The sequence below is a fragment of the Myotis lucifugus genome, unplaced genomic scaffold (assembly GCF_000147115.1).
Source record: "Myotis lucifugus unplaced genomic scaffold, Myoluc2.0 scaffold_84, whole genome shotgun sequence".
NCBI classification, from domain to species: domain Eukaryota; kingdom Metazoa; phylum Chordata; class Mammalia; order Chiroptera; family Vespertilionidae; genus Myotis; species Myotis lucifugus.
Genome location: NW_005871132.1, coordinates 2,442,054 through 2,463,138, shown reverse-complemented (window position 1 = coordinate 2,463,138; position 21,085 = coordinate 2,442,054). Strand labels below are relative to the sequence as shown.

General features: G+C 41.4%; 1 protein-coding gene across 1 annotated transcript in view; it reads right to left on the bottom strand.

Annotated features, from left to right (window-relative positions):
• The window catches only part of TIMMDC1 (translocase of inner mitochondrial membrane domain containing 1), a 24,484-nt gene extending 5,337 nt beyond the window's left edge, over positions 1-19,147 (bottom strand). The window contains exons 1-5 of the mRNA XM_006090909.3: positions 18,627-19,147; positions 16,140-16,305; positions 11,753-11,841; positions 11,203-11,270; positions 7,876-7,954 (exon numbers count right to left, since the gene is read on the bottom strand). Coding sequence (XP_006090971.1) covers positions 7,876-7,954; positions 11,203-11,270; positions 11,753-11,841; positions 16,140-16,305; positions 18,627-18,991 — 767 coding nt within the window. The 5' untranslated portion in view covers positions 18,992-19,147. The remainder of the gene's footprint in view (positions 1-7,875; positions 7,955-11,202; positions 11,271-11,752; positions 11,842-16,139; positions 16,306-18,626) is intronic.
• Positions 19,148-21,085: the final 1,938 nt, after the last annotated feature.

Below are 21,085 nucleotides of genomic sequence, written 5' to 3'. Positions count from 1 at the left end.
AAAAAAGGTGAAGGGAAGGATAAGGGGAATTCCTCCCCCCCCACCCCCGCACGAATTTTCGTACACCAGGCCTCTAGTGTGAATATACTTAACACCTCTGAACTGTGTGATTAAATATGGGTAAGACAGTAACTTGGTTTTTTCCCCCACAATGAAAATAGTTTAGTTTTGTTGCTAGCTTCAACAATTCTTATATTAAGAAGCTGGTATACTAACAATACAACAAAAATAATGTCAGCAAGATTATGAAATGCTAAATTCAAAAAAAATTTAGTTAAAAAAATCCATAAATCTATAGTGTTACCACCCCTGAAAAGGGGGTGGGAAAAGGGAGTGGGCAGAAGGAGGGGAAGGGAGAAACCTTCTGTCCAAGTGAATGCCATCTAAAAAGAACAAAAGAAATGATGGAATAGCTAATCAATGTTTTGTCTTTGTAATAACTGATTACAGCATGAATCATTAAAAATCACTAGAAGCAGCTGGAAAACAGGCTATTCACAGACTTTCACTCCCACAGAGTACTTAACCAGAATGGGAAAAAGATACCTATGCAGTAGAAAAATTTATTAGATACCCAATATGCATGCAGAATTCTAAAAAGTCTCCCTAAATTATCCTATCCTAATACCCCAACTGTGAATATGATGAGATATTATGCCCATGATTGTATTACATTACATGGTAAATTGATTTTACAGACATAATAAAGGTTATTAATAAGGTTATTAATCAGCTGAGATTATCTGTGTAAACCCTTTCCAAGCAGAGCTTTCCTGGCTAGTGTTAGAGTGGAAATCAGAGAGATTTTTTTTTTAACATTTCTCAGTTTAATTTCTAATACAATAAATATAAATGATGTAATTCACAAAGATAAAAGCTCTTGGAGGCCCTCCATTATTAAGTGTGTAAAGGAATTCTGAACACAAAACCTTTGTGAACCACTGGTCCAAAACATGAAGTTACTGTGGATCTCAGCTTGAAACTGAAGGGCCTGGGCCAAACGGTGGGCATTCAGACCTCTCTTGGTATTGATCGATGTCATCTATTACATAAAATTTATTGAATGTTTGCTCTCTGCCAAGGTGAGGCTTGGTGTATTGTCAGGAGCCAGGTCATGGGAAGCAATTAGGTACTTGGCCAGGGTTTTGATTTTACCTGAAGGACTTTAGTACAACGGTTGCAATACCATTATTAGCAAGACCACAAGGTCCTGCTTCTTCTGAGCTCCAGCACCAGGGCGAGGCTTTGGGGGACCCAGACACATACTAGGAGGAACTGGATTGTCTGGCATCAGGGCAGGAACTCGGAGGTGGCTTTCTACCAGACGGAGGTGCTGGCAGGGATAATTGTTCTATGCTCCGACTGCCCCAGTCAGGGCTGCTGGCAGCCATTTCTCAGTCAGAGATTTGAAGCATGAGAAGCATTCAACATGCTGGTTGCTTCAACATGGAGGGATGCTGTGAGTTGGAATGTGAATGCCAATAAGGACTTCCCTCTTATTGCCAACAAGGATTTTGTCAACAACCTGGTTTGGAAACAGATTCTTCCACAGAGCCTCAAGATAAGAGCCTGACTGGCCAATACCATGATTTTTGGCCTTGTGAACCCTTTAGCAGAGAACCCATTCAAGCCTACCCAGACTTCTGACCTACAGAACTATGATATAATAAATGGAACTTTTCTACATTAAAGAAATCTAAAAAGACACAATTACTAAATGCAATATACAAATGGATCCTGGGTTTAAAAAAACTTATATACACATATTATTGTAATAATTAAAGACTTTTGAATATAGAACCTATCTTAGATAACTGTATTGAACCAATGCTAAATTATGTAGTGTGATATCATTGGACAATGTTCTTTTTTTTTTATTTTTAGGAACGGATCATTGCGCAGAAGAATCTTCAGTGGATGGGATGTCATGGAAGCCAAGAAAAGATAGAGTTTCAAGACGGTGGAATTAGCCCTGGCTGGGTCGCTCAGTTGGTTGTGTTGTGGGCAGTTAGACACGAGGAGAGCAAGGATGATAGACCAGGTACAGAAGGTCGCCAGGGTGGAAAGTCCCAGGGGACTTAGCCCCCAGGGTGACTTTTCCTCCCCTAGCATATCAATGGTCCTGCAGTTTGGACCCCCCTAACCTTTCCTCCCTCGAGATAAGATCTAGGCCTCAGTTGTATTTCAGCTCCAGGCCCAGAAAAGCAACAAAACCAGACCACAACCCCAGCTGGTTTGGCTCAGTGGATTGAGCGTCGGCCTGCGGACTGAAGGGTCCTGGGTTTGATTCCAGTTAAGGGCAAATGCCTGGGTTGCAGGCTTTATCCCCAGTAGGGGACATGCAGGAGGCAGCTGATCAATGATTCTTTCATTGATGTTTTCCACTCTCTCCCTCTCCCTTCGTCTCTGTAGTCCAGTGATGGCGAACCTATGACACACGTGTCAGAGGTGACACACGAACTCATTTTTTTGGTTGATTTTTCTTTGTTAAATGGCATTTAAATACATAAAATAAATATCAAAAATATAAATCTTTGTTTTACTATGGTTGCAAATATCAAAAAATTTCTATATGTGACACGGCACCAGAGTTAAGTTAGGGTTTTTCAAAATGCTGACATGCCGAGCTCAAAAGGTTCGCCATCACTGCATAGTCAATAAAAAAAATATATATTTGAAAAAAAAAAAAAAAAGACAAAACCCCATGGCTTGTGCACTGGACCAACTACATTGAATAATGACCTCCTGCCCTGGCACCAACCAATCCATCAGTGGAGACTTAGACCCTAGCATATTGGTAGTCATGTGGTTTGGACCAAGACCCCCTCCCTTTCCTCCCCGGAGATACCATCTATACCTCAGGTTGTATCGCAGTTCCAGGGCCAGAGAAGCAACAAAACCAGCCTCAGGACCAGCTGCATTGAATAATGACCCCTTGCCCTGGGAAGACCAATCAATCTGAGGACACCTAGATCTTGAAAGGGGAAAACTGCTGAATATTCTATTGAGCTCTTCCCCTGGGACCTCCCCTAAAATCTCCACCCTTAAAACCCTTAGGATGGAGGGCCCAGTGCATTCTCCCTCCCAAGAGCAGGCCCTCTTGTCTTTCCCTTTCCCTTCTCCCTCCCCCTCTCTGCCCCAGGCATGTTACCATTAGCTTCCTCACTCCCAAGCTCCAAGGGCCCTTCCTTTACCTCTATAACTTGTTTCTGAAGCCCTTTTCTTCTAGGAATTGCTTCTTCTTCCTCTGTGATTTACCAAATAAATGTTCTCTTACAGTTTAGGTCTTGGCTCTGAATTCTTTCCTAGCCAGAACCCAAGTATTTACCCAGTTGGTAAATATCTCCTCCTCTTCTATTTTCAGGGAAAGTTTGTGTAGAATTTACATTATTTCTTCTTTAAGTCAATTTTTCAAAACTTTATCAGTGAAGTCGTCTAAGCTTTCTTTTTTGGAAAGTTTTAAACTATAAGATAGATAGATAGATAGATAGATAGATAAATTTAAATTTAGGAGAGGAAGGGCGAGGGAGAGAGATAGAAACATCAATGATGAGAATCATTAATCGGTTGACTCTTGCACGCTCTTACTGGGGATTGTGCCCTGACCAAACCGTGACCTCCTGGTTCATAAGCGATGCTCTACCAACCACTGAGCAACACCAGCTGGGCTAAGATTTTTTTTTTTAATACACATGGACTATTTGGATTGTTTGTTTCTTCCTCATGAGCTTTGGTAGTGTGCAACTTTTAAGGAATTTGTCCATTTCAGCTAAGTTGTAGGATATCTATCTATATAAAAGCCTAATATGCTAAGTGTCCAACCGTTCAACCAGTCACTATGATGTGCACTGGCCACCAGGGGGCAGACGCTCTGACCAGTAGGTTAGCTTGATGCTGGGGACTGGCTGATCTGGACTGGGCCAGACGGGCTGGACATGCCCTGGAGCCCTCCTGCGGATCCTCCCCAGCCTCTAAAATATTTCTTCTAATTAATTTGCTTTCAGTGTGCACGAATTTGTGCACCGGGCTTCTAATAAGGGCATAAAATATTCCCTAATATTTTTTTTCATACTTTACATGACCTCAGGATCATCAAGTTGTCCTCCTTTTTATTCCTATACTAGAGGCCCAGAGCACGAATTCATGCACAGTTGGGTTGCTCAGGGTAGCCTGCAGGAATCGGGCCCCAGCTTGAGCCCCCAGCCTTGCAGCCCCAGCTTGCACACCCAGCCCCGCAGCCCCACCTAGCACTCTGCCTTGGCCTGGCACTGCCCCCTCACCTGTTCCACCATCCCGCCTGCAGGGTGATTGGTTGGGGCTGGGCCCCCTGCCCGGCTCCCTCAGTGCTTGGGAGCTGGGCGGCAGCCCTGCCCCTCACCGCTGGTCACCATCTGCAGGGCAGACAGCAAGGCAATCGGGCCCGCGCTCGCACCAGCCTTGGTCTGGTGCCGCCTGCTCACCTGCTCCACCATCCTGATGTGGTCCTGCCCTTGTCAGGGCCCATAGGGGCTGGCAGCACCTCCACTGCCCCCTGCTGCCAGCACCTTATCGCCGATGCCCGCCATGTTCTACCCTGCCCCCTGGTGGTCAGTGCACATCATAGCGAGCGGTCGAACCCCCAGTCAAACTCCCAAGGGGACAATTTGTATATTAGGCTTTTATTATATAGAATTGATCATTTGTTTTCTCTTTTTTACTTGGTTGGTCTAATTAGCAGTTTAGTAATTAATCTTTTTAAAGAACTTGTTATTGATTCCATGATGTTTCTGTATTGATTTTGTTTTCAATTTTATTAATTGTAACCTCTCATCTTTATTATTTTCTTCCTTCTGCTTGTTTTGAGTTTAATTTACTTCCTTTTACTAATTGGTTAAGATGGAAGCTTAGATTACAGTGGGGCCTTGACTTACGAGTTTAAATCGTTCCGTCGGAGCTCGTAACTCAAATTACTCGTATGTCAAAAGAAAAAGTGAACGAGTGAGACACGTGATGCTGGGCTGATGTTGTGGTGTTCACTGTGACGTTCGCTGCGCCAACTAGCGGTGGGGTATCTGAAGCTGACTCGTAACCCGAATTTTAGCTCGAAACTCAAAGCAAAAAATCGGCCGAGAGACGGCTCGTATCTCGAAAAACTCGTTAGTCGGGACACTCGTAAGTCAAGGCCCCACTGTATTAATAATGACTTTCCTTCTTTTCTAAGACGACATAGGGGAAAATGTATCCTACATGGTTTTGCATATAAAGAGTTAAAACAGTAAAATTTATGCTGTGTTTAAATAGTGTCACTGAAGATAAAACTGCATTCTACATATAGGGTTATTTGTTTAATTTAGGCCCTTGTCAGGAACTAACTAAATCTTGCTTTCAAAAGGCCATAATAAAATGTTTCTGTTTCTCTATGTAATTCAGAAAGGTCATAAGGATAAAGCACACCATAAAAGAGTTATAAAATTCTTGGCATTATACACTTTTAAAAAAGAGCATTTTTTTCAGAGCATACTAAAAACCAGCATCTGCCTAATACGGAACTTAAATTACTTTGAAGAAACGCCAAGGGACCAAAAAAAGGAGGGGTGGGGCTTTCTTTACATACCAAATCTATCACAGCCATCAACTTATAATGTAAGTACATCTGAAAGGAAGACCTCCATAAATGATGATAGTTTATGTTAGTCAAAGCATGGATACTTAACCCTTTGCACCCCGCTGTCCCCTCTCAGGGGACATCGGAATTCTAGCATATCACTCGGATGTCCCCTCTCAGGGGACATTGCAGTTTATTAGTGATTACGAGGAATTGAGTTATTTCAACGCAACTTTTTGAGACATGCATGTTTCCCTGAAGTTTTATCTTGAAATGGCACAAGAAATTAAATCAAAATATCGTAAAATTACTAAGATATATACAAGAAATGTCAGCGGGTTTTGTGTCGGATTAAACAATAAACTACATATTCCCGATGTGGGACAAAGAAAACGGGACTGCATTGTGTGTTCTAACAGGAAAACACCTGGTGGCAGGCGTCAAACCACTTATTACTGTCAAACATACACTAATCAGCCTGCAATGCATATTGGGGAGTGTTACAAAACTTATCATACTGTACAAAATTATAAACAATAAAATATTGTTTTTTTTGCAAATATACATTCCTCGATGTCACCCAATTCATATAAGTCCAATATCATTATAATACGTTACTTGGTTCCAAAATTATACTAAATAATACGAGGGTCTGTAAATGCACGTTTCCGCCGCAAAGTAGCGTCGAGTAGCTGGTAGCCAATGTCCAGAATGGTTCAGAGTGCAAAGGGTTAAATACACAAACACAAAAATGGTCTATCAAGCCCTGGCCGGTTTGGCTCAGTGGATAGTCGGCTTGCGGACTGAAGGGTCCCGGGTTCGATTCCAGTCAAGGGCACATGCCCGGGTTGTGGGCTCAGTCCCCAGTGGAGGGCGTGCAGGAGGCAGCCTTATCAGTGATTCTCTCTCATCATTGATGTTTCTATCCCTCTCTCCCTCTACCTTCCTCTCTGAAATCAATAAAAAAAATATATTAAGAATATATGTATGTGTGTATACATACACACACACACACACACACACACACACACACACACAAAAAAAAAACAAAAACAAAAATGGTCTATCAGGTCCTAGCTGGTTTGGCTCAGTGGATAGAACGTCAGCCTGCAGACTGGAGGGTCCCAGGTTTGATTCTGGTCAAGGGCACATGCCTGGGTTGTGGGCTTGATCCCCAGTAGGGGGCGTGCAGTAGGCAGCTGATCAATGATTCTCTCTCTCCCTCTCCCTTCCTCTCTGAAATAAATAAAAATAAAATTAAAAATGTCTATCAGCAAGAACAGCTTGGAGGTATGACTCATCTAACTAATCCCAGAACATTTTCATCACCCCAAAAAGAAAACTCATACCTATTAGCAATCACTTCCCCATCCCCAGAAACATCGATGTGAGAGAGAAACATCAGTGGGCTGCTTCCCACATATACACCCTGACCAGAGATTGAGCTGGCAACCTGGGTATGTCCTCTGGCCAGGAATCCATCAGCTACCTTTCAGTGCACAGAATGACCCTCAACCAACGGAACCACACTGGCCAGGGCACATATTTGCCTCTTCTAGATACTTCATATAAGTAGAGTAGTACAACATGTGGATTTTTGTCCTGGGTTTAATCAAGGATTACTCATATTGTGGTGTGAATCAATACCTCATATTTTTATGACTGAATATTATATAGTATAGTTATACCACATTTTGCTTATTTATTGTCACTGGACAATGTTCTTATTCTGGGAGATACACACTGATGTATTTAGGGATGTAGAATTATGAGGTCTCAAATGGTTTAATTGGAAAGAAAAGGAAATATACACACATTCACATATATACAGAGAGATGGACAACAAGTATGGCAAAATGCTAACAATTGGTGAATTTAAGTGAAGGGACATATGGGTGTTCAATGTATTAATTCATTCAATGTACTTTATTGTAGGTTCAGAATTTTCGAAAGTAAAAAGTAAGACTTTTTTTAATTAATTGAACTAAACAAATAAAGCTGAAACTTTTTAAATAGAATGTGCTTAATTTTCTTATTCCTTTTTCCTGCTCCTTATAAGGACCTTTGTTCAAACTATAAATAGTTTCAGATGTTCGTGATATTTAAAGAGTTTTCACCCAATGAAAACTGGAAGTAAATGAATAATTGGGGTAGAATTAGAATTGGAGAGTCAAAGCTACTACCAATATAAGACTAGAGGTCTTTGTTCTTTAGAAATGAATGAGATGTTTAACAGGCCAGGCACTAATGAAAGTTGTGTTAATTCAGAATCAAACCATGTTAACACTTACCCTAGCAAGGCGCCAATTATGCCACCAGCTACGAAACCAGGCAGACCTAAATTTATTCTAAAAAGGCTTCCTGTGACAGCTATTTAAACAAACAGAAAACAAACACAGAAAACAAACACAGAAAAACAGTATTATTAAGTCATCTTTAAGCACTAGAATTCTATTTTAAAATTATTCTCCTACAAAAAGGGCATAAATACCTATAGTAAGCTTTCTGAGCCCAACATCAATATACTACTACAACCTAGATTTTCTGAGTTTAAAATGCCAATATAGCTAGCGTCTCTTCTATTCTGCAGGTTCAAAGAAAGAAATGTTCCTTTTACAAAACTATTCCTCAATGTGTTCCATGGATCCAACCTCTTCTCATTTTGCTTCATTTTTGTCTGCCTCCCCCTTAAAAATCTGTACTCTCTTCACTTCTACCTTTCATTTCTTCCTTCTTCAAGGAAAGCTTTCCCCAAATAAACAAAAACCCCTGCAGCTTATGCGTTCCCCTTTTCTGTACTGCCACACTACACCCCTCAGGCAGGCCTGAAAACATGCATCTGGCTTACCATGCCACCTGGTGGCTGCTGCACATGTACTGTTTCCTTCCTACTAAGATTGTACATCCAAAACGGTCATTCATTCTCCCCTTTTACTATGTATAACACAACTAATGGCATCTGAGGTGACAACATTTTTCAATATAACACTTGTGTCCTAGCAGGGTTAGCTTAGTGGGTAGAGCATCAGCCTGTGGACTGAAGGGTCCTGGGTTCAATTCCGGTCAAGGGCACAGGCTCAGGTTGAGGCAGCCGATCACTGATTCTCTCTCATCATTGATGCTTCTCTTTCTCCCTCTCCCTTCCTACCTGAAATCAATAAAAAAAAATGGAAGGAAGGAAGGGAGGGAGGGAGGGAGGGAGGGAGAGAGAGAGAGAGAGAGAGAGAGAGAGAGAGAGAGAGAAAGAAAGAAAGAAAGAAAGAAAGAAAGAAAGAAAGAAAGAAAGAAAGAAAGAAAGAAAGAAAGAAAGGAAATACATTGATTAAGTAGGGGCTGAACAAAATTAGTTCTGGTGGTGGGGAAGGTGGGTTCAAGAAGAGGGACCAGCCCTAGCCAGTTTGCCTCAGTGGATAGAGTGTTGGGCTGCAGACCAAGGGGTCCCAGGTTAAATTTTGATCCAGGGCATGTACCTTGGTTGCAGGCTTCTCCCCAGCCCAGGCCCTGGTCCAGGCACATGCAGGAGGCAATCAGTCAATGTGTTTCTCTCACATTGATGTTTCTCTCTGTCTTTCCCTCTCTCTTTCACTCTTCCTAAAAATCAATGGAAAAATATCCTCGGATGAAGATTAGCAAAAAAAACAAAAAAAAAAAAAAAGAAGAGGACGGACCAATACATGTAAAGCAAGAATATGCTGGGTTTAGGAAATCCAGGTAGATTCATAAGCCTGAAGCGGTGCATGGGGCCAGATTAAGAATCAACATTACAGTGATGGGAAACTGCAGGAGAATCTCAAGCAGAAAAGTATTATGATCATATTCATATTTTAAAACTAAGACAACAGAGGAGGTGGAATGACAAGATTAGAAACAGGGAAAACCTAATAGTAGCAGTAGGAACAAAGAGAAGGTGAGAGAGTCCATACATATTTAAGAAATATAAATGATTGGTCCATAGGAAGTTTGGAAAGAAATAAAGGGAAGAACCATCATTACATGATTTCCACTTTTAGAATTTAACAGGGTAGACAACAGAGAACATAATAGAAGAACCAAGAATGGAAGTGGGGGGAGGAAGACAAGAATTTGGTTTGAATATAAACATTTGAGCCTTCAGAACATGTAAAACTGTTCACAAGGTCAAAAAGGGCAAGTCCTAGCTACTTCAATGCTGTTAATGTCTATTTCTAATTTCATATTTAAAAATGTTTTCATTAAAATGTTAAGTTCAGCCCTAGCCAGTTTGGCTCACTGGGTAGAGCAGTGGCCTGTGGACCGAAGGGTCCAGGGTTCAATTCCAGTCAAGGGTAATGCCCAGGTTGTGGGCTTAATCCCCGATATGGGACGTGCAGGAGGCAGCCAATCAATGATTCTCTCTCATCACTGGTGTTTCTCTCTCTCTCTCCCTTTCTCTTCCTTTCTGAAATCAATAAAAAAAAATACATTTAAAAAAATGTTAAGTTCAAAGTATATATACACGTGTTTGTGCATGTATAGGACACATAGAGAAAGAGAGAGTATACTCAAAATAGAGCGCAAATGATAGAGTAAATGGGCTAAAATATTAATAGCTGAATCTCTGTACTAAAGGGTACTGATCATGGTGTTCCTCGTATCATTTTTATTTTTGTAACTTTCTGTAACCTTGAAATTATTTTCAAATTAAAAGAAAAAAATGTTATGTGCAATATATGTGAGAGAATGTACATAAGTTAGTGTCTGAGTCTATACGGCAGGTAACTTCATCTACATTTCTGAAAATAATACTTTAATACAGTAAGCCCTTCCTATCACGGTTCCACATCTATGGAGTCAATCAACTGCAGATTGAAAATATTCAGGGGAAAAAAATCCCAGGAAATTCACAAAAGCAAAAGTTGAGTTTGCCACACGCGAAGCACTATGTTGAATCCACGCGAATGAAGTGATGTGCAGGCATACCCTGTAGCCCACGTGTAAACACTGTGCCAGTTTACATAAGGGACTTGAACATTTTCAGATTTTGGTATTCACAGGAAGGGGGGAACCAGAGGGGAATACTGTCCTGGAATCAATCCCCCACAGATCCCAAGGGATGGTTGTACTTTTGTTGTTGTTGTAATTATCTACCAGAGATAGAGAGCTTTAAAATAAAATCCAAACTCTTACCATGAAAAATCTGGCCCCTTTCTACTGTACCTCACCAATTTCATCTCAAGCCGCTCTTACCTCATTCACCCTGCTTCTGAGAAACATTCCCTCTGCCTAGGCTACCCTTCTTCGTAAGTCTTGCTCCTTCCCATTCTTAAGGTTTTGGCTTAAATGTCACTTCCTCAGAAAGGCCTTCTCTGATCACTCTGTCCACTTAGATCCCACTGCCCCACCTATCTGGTACTTTCCATCATAACAACCTGTTTTTCCCATATACATTAGACTGTAACACTCCATGAAAGCTCAGACCTTATCTGCTTTGTTCACCAAGTGTACCAAGGATTAAGCCTAATACTCTCTATACTAGTACATTTTGCACGAATGTTGAATAAGCCAACTAAAGAATTCAGCAGCTGTGACTTAGGTTCCTTACATATTTCCCAAACCATATTTGAGATTGAAAAACATAAACAAGAACAAACATGTCTTACCTCCTGCGATGATAAAATGGCTTAGGGCATTTTTATCTCGGTATACACTTAGACCAGTGTTCACTGTGCTGGGGAGACGACAGAAAGAGGAAAACATAATTTGAAGCATAACCCATTTACCTTCTGGAATGCACCTTTCACTAAAGAGATCTGTATTATTTCAGAAGAGCCTACTACACCCATCCCTGGTCCCAGTCTAGTCCTGACCTGTGTCTCAGACTGCTAATATAACATGGGCTTTAGGGGGACCTTCTGCTGAAGAAGGAACAAATTTGGGAATAAATAGTCACTTAAAAATAGAAGCGTAAGGAAGAGTTTTGCAGAGTTTCTCTTACTAAGAAATCTTGTATCTATTTTGATACTAGTTGGTTCACCTCCATTCATCAATGGGAAAACTACAACTGGACCAGTCTTCTACACAGATAACACTATTGAGGAAAAGGTATTATGAATCACTTTCATGTAGGTGTTCAGTTTTCATAATCCCACTTAAAAGATGTGCTGATAAAAGAATACCAAGACCCTGTGTCACAATTCAGAGAGAACTTACTTGAATATAGTCACAAACACTGCAGTTCTCCAGCTCCAGCGCCAGCCATATCGGATGAAGCCTCGCGTGGCAGCACGATGTGCAGATTGCTAAAGTTAATAAAAAGGCTGTGAGGTTCCAAGACACCTTGGTACTTTCCTTAATTCTAAAACTGTGGTGGAGGAATGTCAGCTATGGATTAGGCAGGGACACCTAAACAGAAACAATAGAAAATCTGTAGAAATATCATTCAGTCAGTATTGTAGCTTAAGCAAAAGTCCCAGGTGCATCCTATTCTATCAGGAGAGAGAAAAGAAACTAAGAATTTGCCAGTGTCAACCAAGTAATCCATTAATTAAATATCACTGAGAATCTACATAGCAAACACCACAACAGCTATAAAATCAGTATTAGATATGATTTTTCCCCCCCAAGAAATCTTGATGAGGCCCTGGCTGGGTAGCTCAGTTGGTTAGAGGATTGTACACACCAAGGTTGCAGTTCAGTCCCCGGTCAGGGCACATACAAGAATCAATCAATAAATGCATAAATAAGTGAAATAATGAATCGGTGTTTCTCTTTCTCTCTCCCCCTGCCCCTTCCTCTGTTTGTAAAAATCAATAAAAAAAATTTTTTAAAGAAATCTTGGGGAAAAGAAAAACATAAAATAAAGAACTGAGTAAGTGGTACATTAAAGGGTAAGGATTAAAGTAATACATATGTGTAGGAAAGGAGCAGAGGAAGGGAAAAAACATAATTTACTGACCACATTCTATGTAAAAGTTGTGTTAACATATTACCTCATTTAATCTTTTTAAAAAAATATATTTTTATTGATTTCAGAGAGGAAGGGAAAGGGAGAGATAAAAACATCAATGATGAGAGAATCATTAATTGGCTGCCTCCTGCATGCCCCCTACTGGGGATCAAGCCCGCAACCCAGGCACGTGCCCTTGACCAGAATCAAGCCCGGATGCTTCAGTCTGTAGGCCAACCCTTTATTCACTGAGCCAAATCAGCTAGGGCACCTCATTTAATCTTTACAACATTTTCTTCAGGCAGGTATTTTAATTTTAACTAAAGTATATAGAGGAAGTTTCTAACCAATAAGGAATAAAGTCAGAATTGGAAGGTAGGTTGTCTGCCTCCACAGTCCATTGTTACTAGACCAACATTAAAACAGATCTGGTATCTATCTATATAAAAGGCTAATATGCAAAGTGTCCCCACAGGAGTTCGACTGGGAGTTCTATCACTTGCTATGACGTGCACTGACTACCAGGGGGCAGCACGGAACAAAGGAAGGCCCCGGCCAGCAGCCGGCAGCCAGGGAAGGGAGGCTCCGGCTGAAAGCCAGAAGGCCCCAATCGGCCCTGATCACCGGCCAGGCCAGGGGACGCTACCCATGCACGAATTTCATGCACTGAGCCTCTAGTCATATATAATATTGTGAGAATAAATATTTCTGGACTTTTAGAGAATCTGAGAGAATCTCTGATTCCAAACTACTATATGATATTGGGCAAGTCAAAACCACTCTGAAGCTCTAGCTGGTTTGGCTCAATGGATAGAGCATCGGCCTGCAAACTGAAGGGTCCCAGGTTCGATTCCAGTCAAAGGCACATGCCCAGGTTGTGGGCACGATCCCAGTAGGGGGCATGCAGGAGGCAGCCAATCAATGATTCTCCCTCATCATTGATGTTTCTATCTCTTTCTTCTTCCTTCCCCCTCTGAAATCAATAAATATATTTAAAAGAAAAACACTCTGAAAAGTATCTGAATGAACACATGGCTTTTAAAAAGTAGGTAGATATAGATGTATATAGGAATGTGTATATGAATATAAATATCATACACAAATCCTGTGTCTGCCTAGGGCTTAGAAGCCATGACATCTCAGAAGCAATGACCATACTTAGCACCAAATCTTGGTTTTTAAGTACCATTTTCCACTAAAATAAAAAACTAGAGGTCCTTGGTGAAATGGCTCATTCCAATTTGAAAAGTAAAGGAATAGTCAGGAGCACCTTGCTGTGCCAAGTAAAGGGGTGCTCAAAGAATGATGGGGGTATATCAAAAGGACACAGGGTCTAGCTTGAAGGGGTTCCAACTGTCCACATGTAGGCCAATTTGGGTATTAAAATAAATGATAATGGATTATAAACCTACAGAATAAAATAAGAAACCAGGAGTCCACTCTGAATAAATTAAATAGAGAGATAAATAAACAGAGGGAAAATGAAAGCTCTTGCTGATAGTAGAATACTAACCAATAAATGTAGATGGGATGATAGAATTAGAAAATGGCCATTTGGCAACCACCACAGCAATAACTGTTTTAACATAAGAATCATTATTGAATGCTAAAGCTAGAAGGTAGACGTTTGATGAAAAATAGGATATTTGCATAGTCTCAAAGTATCTAATAAATATTCTTAAGGTAACAGAGGGTAGTGGTTTTCAACCTTTTTCATTCCATGGCACACATGAACTAATTACTAAAATACTGCAGCACACCAAAATATGTATTATATTTGTTGCTGATCTGACAAAAAATAAAAAGGTATAATTTTTATTCATTCACATTGAATGACTTTATTGTTGTGTTGGCCGTTGTCATTTTTTTAATTTGACAACCTAAAGGAAGAGAGGTCAGTGCCCCTGACTAAGTAGTCAGGTATTGCATGTTTTAAAAATTCTTGCAGCACACCAGTTCATACAAGGGAAAAAACAGTAATTTTGTGGTGGATAAACCTTGCAGAGATCATCTTAACCAAGTGTCTAAAGTAAACATCACCAGTAAAGGAACAAACAGGTATCATGGACTGTGATATATATTTCCTAAGAAGGATACAACATCAATTCTAGGGTATTCCTGCTAAAACACATACCCAGAATCTAATAAAAAAACAAAAAAAACAAATCCAATTAGAGGGAAATTCTACAAAATATATAACCCACAATCTTCAAAAATGTCAAGGTCAAGAAAGTCAAAGAAAGACAGAGAAACTTCCAGATTAAAGGGGACTAGAGAGGCATGACAGGCAAATTCAACATTTGAATCCAGTATTAGATCCTGGTCCAGAAAATCTTATTTATTTACTTACTTTTCAAACAGATGATTTTAATGGGATAACTAGCAAAATTTACATAAAATTTATAGATAATATATACTCTTATCAGTATAATTTTCTGATCTGCAAAATTATGTAAAAGAATGTCCCTTTTTTCAGGAAATAATGTTGAAGTATTCATCCTGTCTATAACTTACTCTCAAGCAGTTCACACACAAAAATAATAGTAGACATTACACAGAGAAAAAATGATAAAGAAAATAAGTGGTAAAATGTTAACATTTGGAGAATCTGGGTGAAAGGTACATAAGAATTCTTTGTACTTTTTAAAGTTTATGTCTGACATTAATTTTAAAATAAAAACAAAAACTCTCTGAGATATAACTTCCTCACTAACACAACAGAATTGATATACAGACTTAACAAATGAGTTACTACCCTATAAGCTGTAAAATTATAAATGTTAATTATTGTTTTCGTGTGAAGTAGTATACTCCATGGAGGATTTGTGAATAGGATAAATATGCCACACTGAGTCTTGATGATTTAGCAGATCAGAAATATTTTTCAGAAAATAGAGTTATACCCTGGGCCTCTATGGCTCAGTTGGTTGGGTGTTGTCCCATGCACCAAAAGGTTGTTGTTTCAATTCCCAGGCAGGGCACATGCTTGGGTTATAGGCTCAATCCCAGTAGGGGGTGTGCAGAAGGCAGCCTCTAGATCAGCGGTTCTCAACCTGTGGGTCGTGACCCTGTTGGGGGTCAAACAACCCTTTCACAGGGATCGCCTAAGACCATCGGAAAACACATATATAATTACATACTGTTTTTGTGATTAATCACTATGCTTTAATTATGTTCAATTTGTAACAATGAAAATACATCCTGCATATTAGATATTTACATTACGATTCATAACAGTAGCAAAATTACAGTTATGAAGTAGCAACGAAAATAATTTTATGGTTGGGTCACCACAACATGAGGAACTGTATTAAAGGGTCGTGGCATTAGGAAGGTTGAGAACCACTGCTCTAGATGTTCCGCATTCACGTTGATATTTCAGTCTCTCTCTCCTCTAAAAATCAATAAAAATATTTAAATTTAAAAAAAGAAAGAAAATAGAACTATTGTGGTGATCTCTTCCAAAGATAAGTGGTCTGCCAGGCCATGTGTATGCACGTTAGCACTAGTACTTCCATTGTTACTAAGGATAGACTTTGTTTCTTTACTCTGACATCCTAAACCCTCCCAACCTACCACCTAACTGAGTAAGTCTAAAGTGAATTGCTAAATTAGTGTGCCCTCAAATAAATTTAGAACACCAGTACCTACCACAGCATCAAACCGGTTATAATAAACTTCTGCTTGGCTCTGCTCAATGTAGCGTTGTTTAGCATGTATAAAAGCTGGTACTCCCCCATATACCCAGCCAATGATGCCTCCTGTAATGGCTGCCTTATAAATATTCTCAAGTTCCTTTGAATTTCTCTGCCGTTCACTAAAACATCAACAACAACAAAAGTTTGGGATTAGTATATGCATACTGCTCTCTGATAGTATGATCAGAATTATCCCAAAGGCTAACACAACCATATTTTAAATTATGGGCTGGACCAATTAAATCCTCTGATGCATTAAATAGTGCAGTTATAAGTAACTCAAATTTCAGCCAAAACTAATTTATGCTGTTAGAAATTAAGCTAGTGGTTAGTTACTCTTGGGAAGGTAGGGACTGAAAGGGGCACAAGGGGAGCTTCAGGGACGCTGGTAACAAGTCTCTTCGTGTTGGGTTTATAAAAACCCACTGATCAATATACTTGTGTATTTTTCTAGATGCATTTTATACTCCAATAAAAAGGTTTTTGTGGAGTTTTTTAAAATATATTTTTACTGATTTCAGAAAAATGAGAGGGAGAGACAGAAACATCGATGAGAATCATTGATTGGCTACCTCCTGCCACTGGGGATTGAGCCTGGGTTGCTGGAATTGAACTGTGACCTTCTGGTTCATAGTTTGATGCTCAACCACTGAGCCACTCTGGCCGGGCTAAAAAAGTTTTTTTTAAAGGTGCTTTTATTTAATGACTATTACAACTCTACTATACCTTCTAGAAAGAGGAAGAATTTGAGTTGGATGTAGAGATCAGTATTTCTTTTAATTTTAAGCTTTTAAAAATTACACACATATGGAATTTTAGGTCAATGTATGCAAGAATGAAACCTTAGATGCATAAGAAAAAAAATTTAAAACCCTATCCTTTTTAATACTTCGGGTTTTATGACTGTTAAGTGACCGCAGTCAGGTCACAAGCAGTGTGAACCTTGGTTTCCTCATCCATGATGGAGGGGAGCATGAAAGTTACACTAGATCATCTTTCACATTTCTTTCAGCTCTAACATTCTGTGGTTTATAAAGCTGATCAAAATAACCCTCTTCTGTTATATACTACATAGGCTCTATCACAGGTATCTCAAATGTTGGAAGGACCGATGAATGAGAAAGGCTAACTCATCTTTAAAATAAACATGACGAGCCCTAGCTGGTTTGGATCAGTGGATAGAGCATCAGCCAGCAGACCAAAAGGTCCTGGGTTCGATTCCGATCAAGGGCACTCCAGGGCACGTACCTTGGTTGCAGGCTCTTCCCCAGCCCGCCCCCAGTTGGGGCTCCTGCAGGAGGCAACCAATCGATGTGTTTCTCTCGCATCAATATTTCTCTCTGTCTTTCCCTAACTCTTCCACTCTCCCTAAAAAAAAAAAAAATCAATGGAAAAATATCCTCAGGTGAAGATTAACAAAGAAACAAAAACAAATAAAAATGATGAGCCCAGCAGGAGCGGCTCAGTTGATTGTGTGTCATTCTATGCACTGAAAGGTTGCCAGTTCCAGTCACGGCTCACAGGGAAGGTTACTGATCAGTGTGTGTGTGTGTGTGTGTGTGTGTGTGTGTGTGTGTGTCTCCCTTCATCTCTCTAAGCATGTCCTCGGGTGAGGATTAAACAACAACAAAAAGATGATAAAATCTAAACGTAGTTATTAAATATAATTCTGCCAACTCCTTTGCCCCAACTATATACCTCTTAGCAACATAATAAAGCTTCAAAGTTTAATTTAACCACTTGACAACACAGTGTAGTATTGTAAAAAAACTTCATGAAAGGGCAAACTTTTCACCAATAACTGATGAGTAGATTAAATGAATCAAAGAATGAATGAAATATCCGGAGTTTTTCATTAAAAGTAATTCAATTCAAAGGATTATATCTTATTCTGAAACTTTCTTATGTGTTAACCCAGCTGATATCTTTTATAAAATGATGACACAAGTGGTGCTATTTTACACATTCCTTATGTGGCAGAATAAAAATTTTACAACTCTCAGCCTATCTCTCCAACTTCCACCTTTTGGCGGGGAGGGGAGCTACTGGTCATGAAATAGAGACGTTTGGGATCAAGTGAAATCCAAAAAAGAACAGTGGAGTGGGATCCTGCAGATATGGGTTCCAGAGTCAATTATGACACTAATTAGTTCGGTCCTGTTCTTCTAATCTGCAAAACCAGGGTCTTATACTAAAACTATATTCCCTTAATATGCTTATAAGCTCTGACTTGTGAGTCTTACCCTTATCGTTTGAAAGCCGTCCTGTCATCTACACAACTTCCAAATGGACATGACAGGATGCAAGCTCGGGGTGCAAATACAGGAAGCCCAAATCCCATTTATAAACAAACCACACCACCCTGTGGTCCTCAGCCCCGGGATAACCCAACGCTGCAGGATACTCTCCGCAGCCCCGCCCAGACCCCAAGCTCTGTTACTCTTTGGCAAACAGCTCCCGGAGGCGGTCCCATCCAGACTCCAGGGGTTGGGGTTCTGGGTCGTATGAAGACGGTAGCTTCCGGTCCTCCACAAGGACCTCCGGGTCGGCGGCTACAGAACTGGTGGCCACGGCCTCCGCAGCAAAGACCCGAGGAAAAGGACCCAGCGCCCAGAGGATGCTCCTCGGCGCCCGCGGCCGCTCCTCCATGGCCGTCCCCGAACCTGCGGACAGACACCAGCTTGGTGATCGGGGCGCGCGGCCCCTCGGGGACGCCGTGGGAGGACAGCCAGGAGAAGTGCAAGAACGAGAGGGTGAATGCCCGTGCCCGGGTGCGGACTTTTCCACGTCACGGGTCCTGACCATCGGGACCCGGCTTCACTTTGGAGGTCCTTGGACACACGAGACAGGAAGTCCTGCCCCAACCAGGGCAAAGGCCAAGGGGCGGGGCGACGGCGACAGCACTTCCGGTAGGAGGCGGGACGGAACTCAGGAGTCCGGAAGTGAGTTAGCGGAGAGTAGCCACGCTCAGCGCCCCCGGCCCCGCCCCCGCCCCGGCCCCGCCTCCCAGGGCTACACGGGCCAAGAGTCCTCGCGTCTCCGGCTGGTTCCAGGCGGCAGATGTCGCAGATTGGCATAATTTAACGTATTTAAACACCAGAAAACCCACAGAGATGAATAGGAAAGTGCAATAGTCAATACAAGGGGAGCACGGAGAGAGGAATTTTGTGCAAATGCAAGCCCAACCCACCCGATCCCGGCAGGAGGAGCCGCCTGGGCTAGGTCCACACACTCCTGCAAGTTCTGGTTTCCAGAGGAACGGAGGCATGGAAGAGAAGTCAGGTACGCTGAGATTGCAGAACACTGTTTTGAATAGTCAGCTTTGGGCAGTTCCTCACAAGATGATGCATCCCCAACCCTTAGTTCCTATACCTACTGCTTCTCACAAGACAGGACAGTTTCTGGAATTTCCAGCAGGTGTGCGTTTGATAGTGCAGCAATAATTTTCCATCAGTGCAGCCTCTGCTAACATATGCTTCGAAGTAAAGTCTTTATTAAAATGCACGTCTTAAAAATAGTCTCATCTGGTGTGTGTGCTTCCATTTAATCTCTGCTAGCGACCCAATATAGCCTCTTATATTTGCCAATCCCTACCCTTCCTTTATTCCTTTCTAGATGCAATTCAGCACTTCTACACCCCTTATTAAATAGAATTCTGGAATGTAATAGCTGGTGTGTAGAGCAAGAGCAGAGCAGACTTTTTGGACACTTTTCAAGAATCCAGTGTGGAGTCACTGTCAGCCATGGCTATTATGTCAAGAGTCATGATGCCCAGAACTGAGGTAATGGGGTGAAACAAGAATGCCCTTAGGGTGGTCCTGGAACGTCCCAAAACACAAGGATGAAACCTCAGAGAAGGACTTCATCTGGACATTGATATGAGTGGGACCCCCCCACCACCACCACCACCACCACCCGCTGTGGGCTCTAAGAACTAGCTTCCACCATCTGACGCTCAAGCTTGGCTGTACCAGGAGTCGCACTTGGAGCCCGAAAGGACTTCTGCTCCACCAGACCATGTCGCCCCTGTAGCTGCCTGGCTTGAGCCCTATGCCTGCCTCTCCGTCCACAGCCCCCACTAGTGATCAGGACTTAGCACGAGTGTTTACTATGCTCCTTGCTATGCTTGCTCTATCGTATAAGCTCCCCTTTCCTGCGTGTAACCTCTGTGTAACCCTCTTGGCTCCTTGGGGAGGTCTCCTCTAATAAAGCTGGCGTTGTGGAAAGACCCAAGCATGTGTGACCCGTTTTGGGGATGCTCCCTTGCTCACTTCAGCTGGAATTTCATAGGTAAGTCCAGAGAAATGATGGACTAGACTAGCTGAATTAGTGACAATGCCAGAAAGATTTCTTTAATGTCTGGGAGACAGGATTAGATTCAGCTCCCATCATAACACTTACTACATTGCATCACAACTTCCTATTCGCTGTCTTGGTAGACTAGCTTTGAGGTCAGAGACCACATATATTCATCTCTATGTGCAGGACCCAGCACAGTGTCTGACAGACAAGGCGTTGAACCAAGAATTCAGATCCCCTGACTCCTGGCTCTGGCTCTAGGTTGCTGATTATCACATATAGGCTCAGGTGGGCATCTGAAAGCCCAAGAAAATGGATGTGCACTCTTCATTGTCTACATGTAGAAAAAGCTAAATACTTAAGATGCTCTATCCCAGAATCATTCTGAGATGAGGGAAGACTTTGATCTGTTGGGCAGGTGTGTTGGGCAGATACTAGTGAATTTATACACAGCTCACATGTTCCCAGGACTTCCTACATTGTAGGTGCAAAGGAAGTCATATTAACCAGCAAATTTCACTAACTCCATAGCTGCCTTTTCCCTTGGGTAACTGGAGTTTCATTTGTAAGGTTCCCTTTGCCGGCCAGTACCTCAAGTAG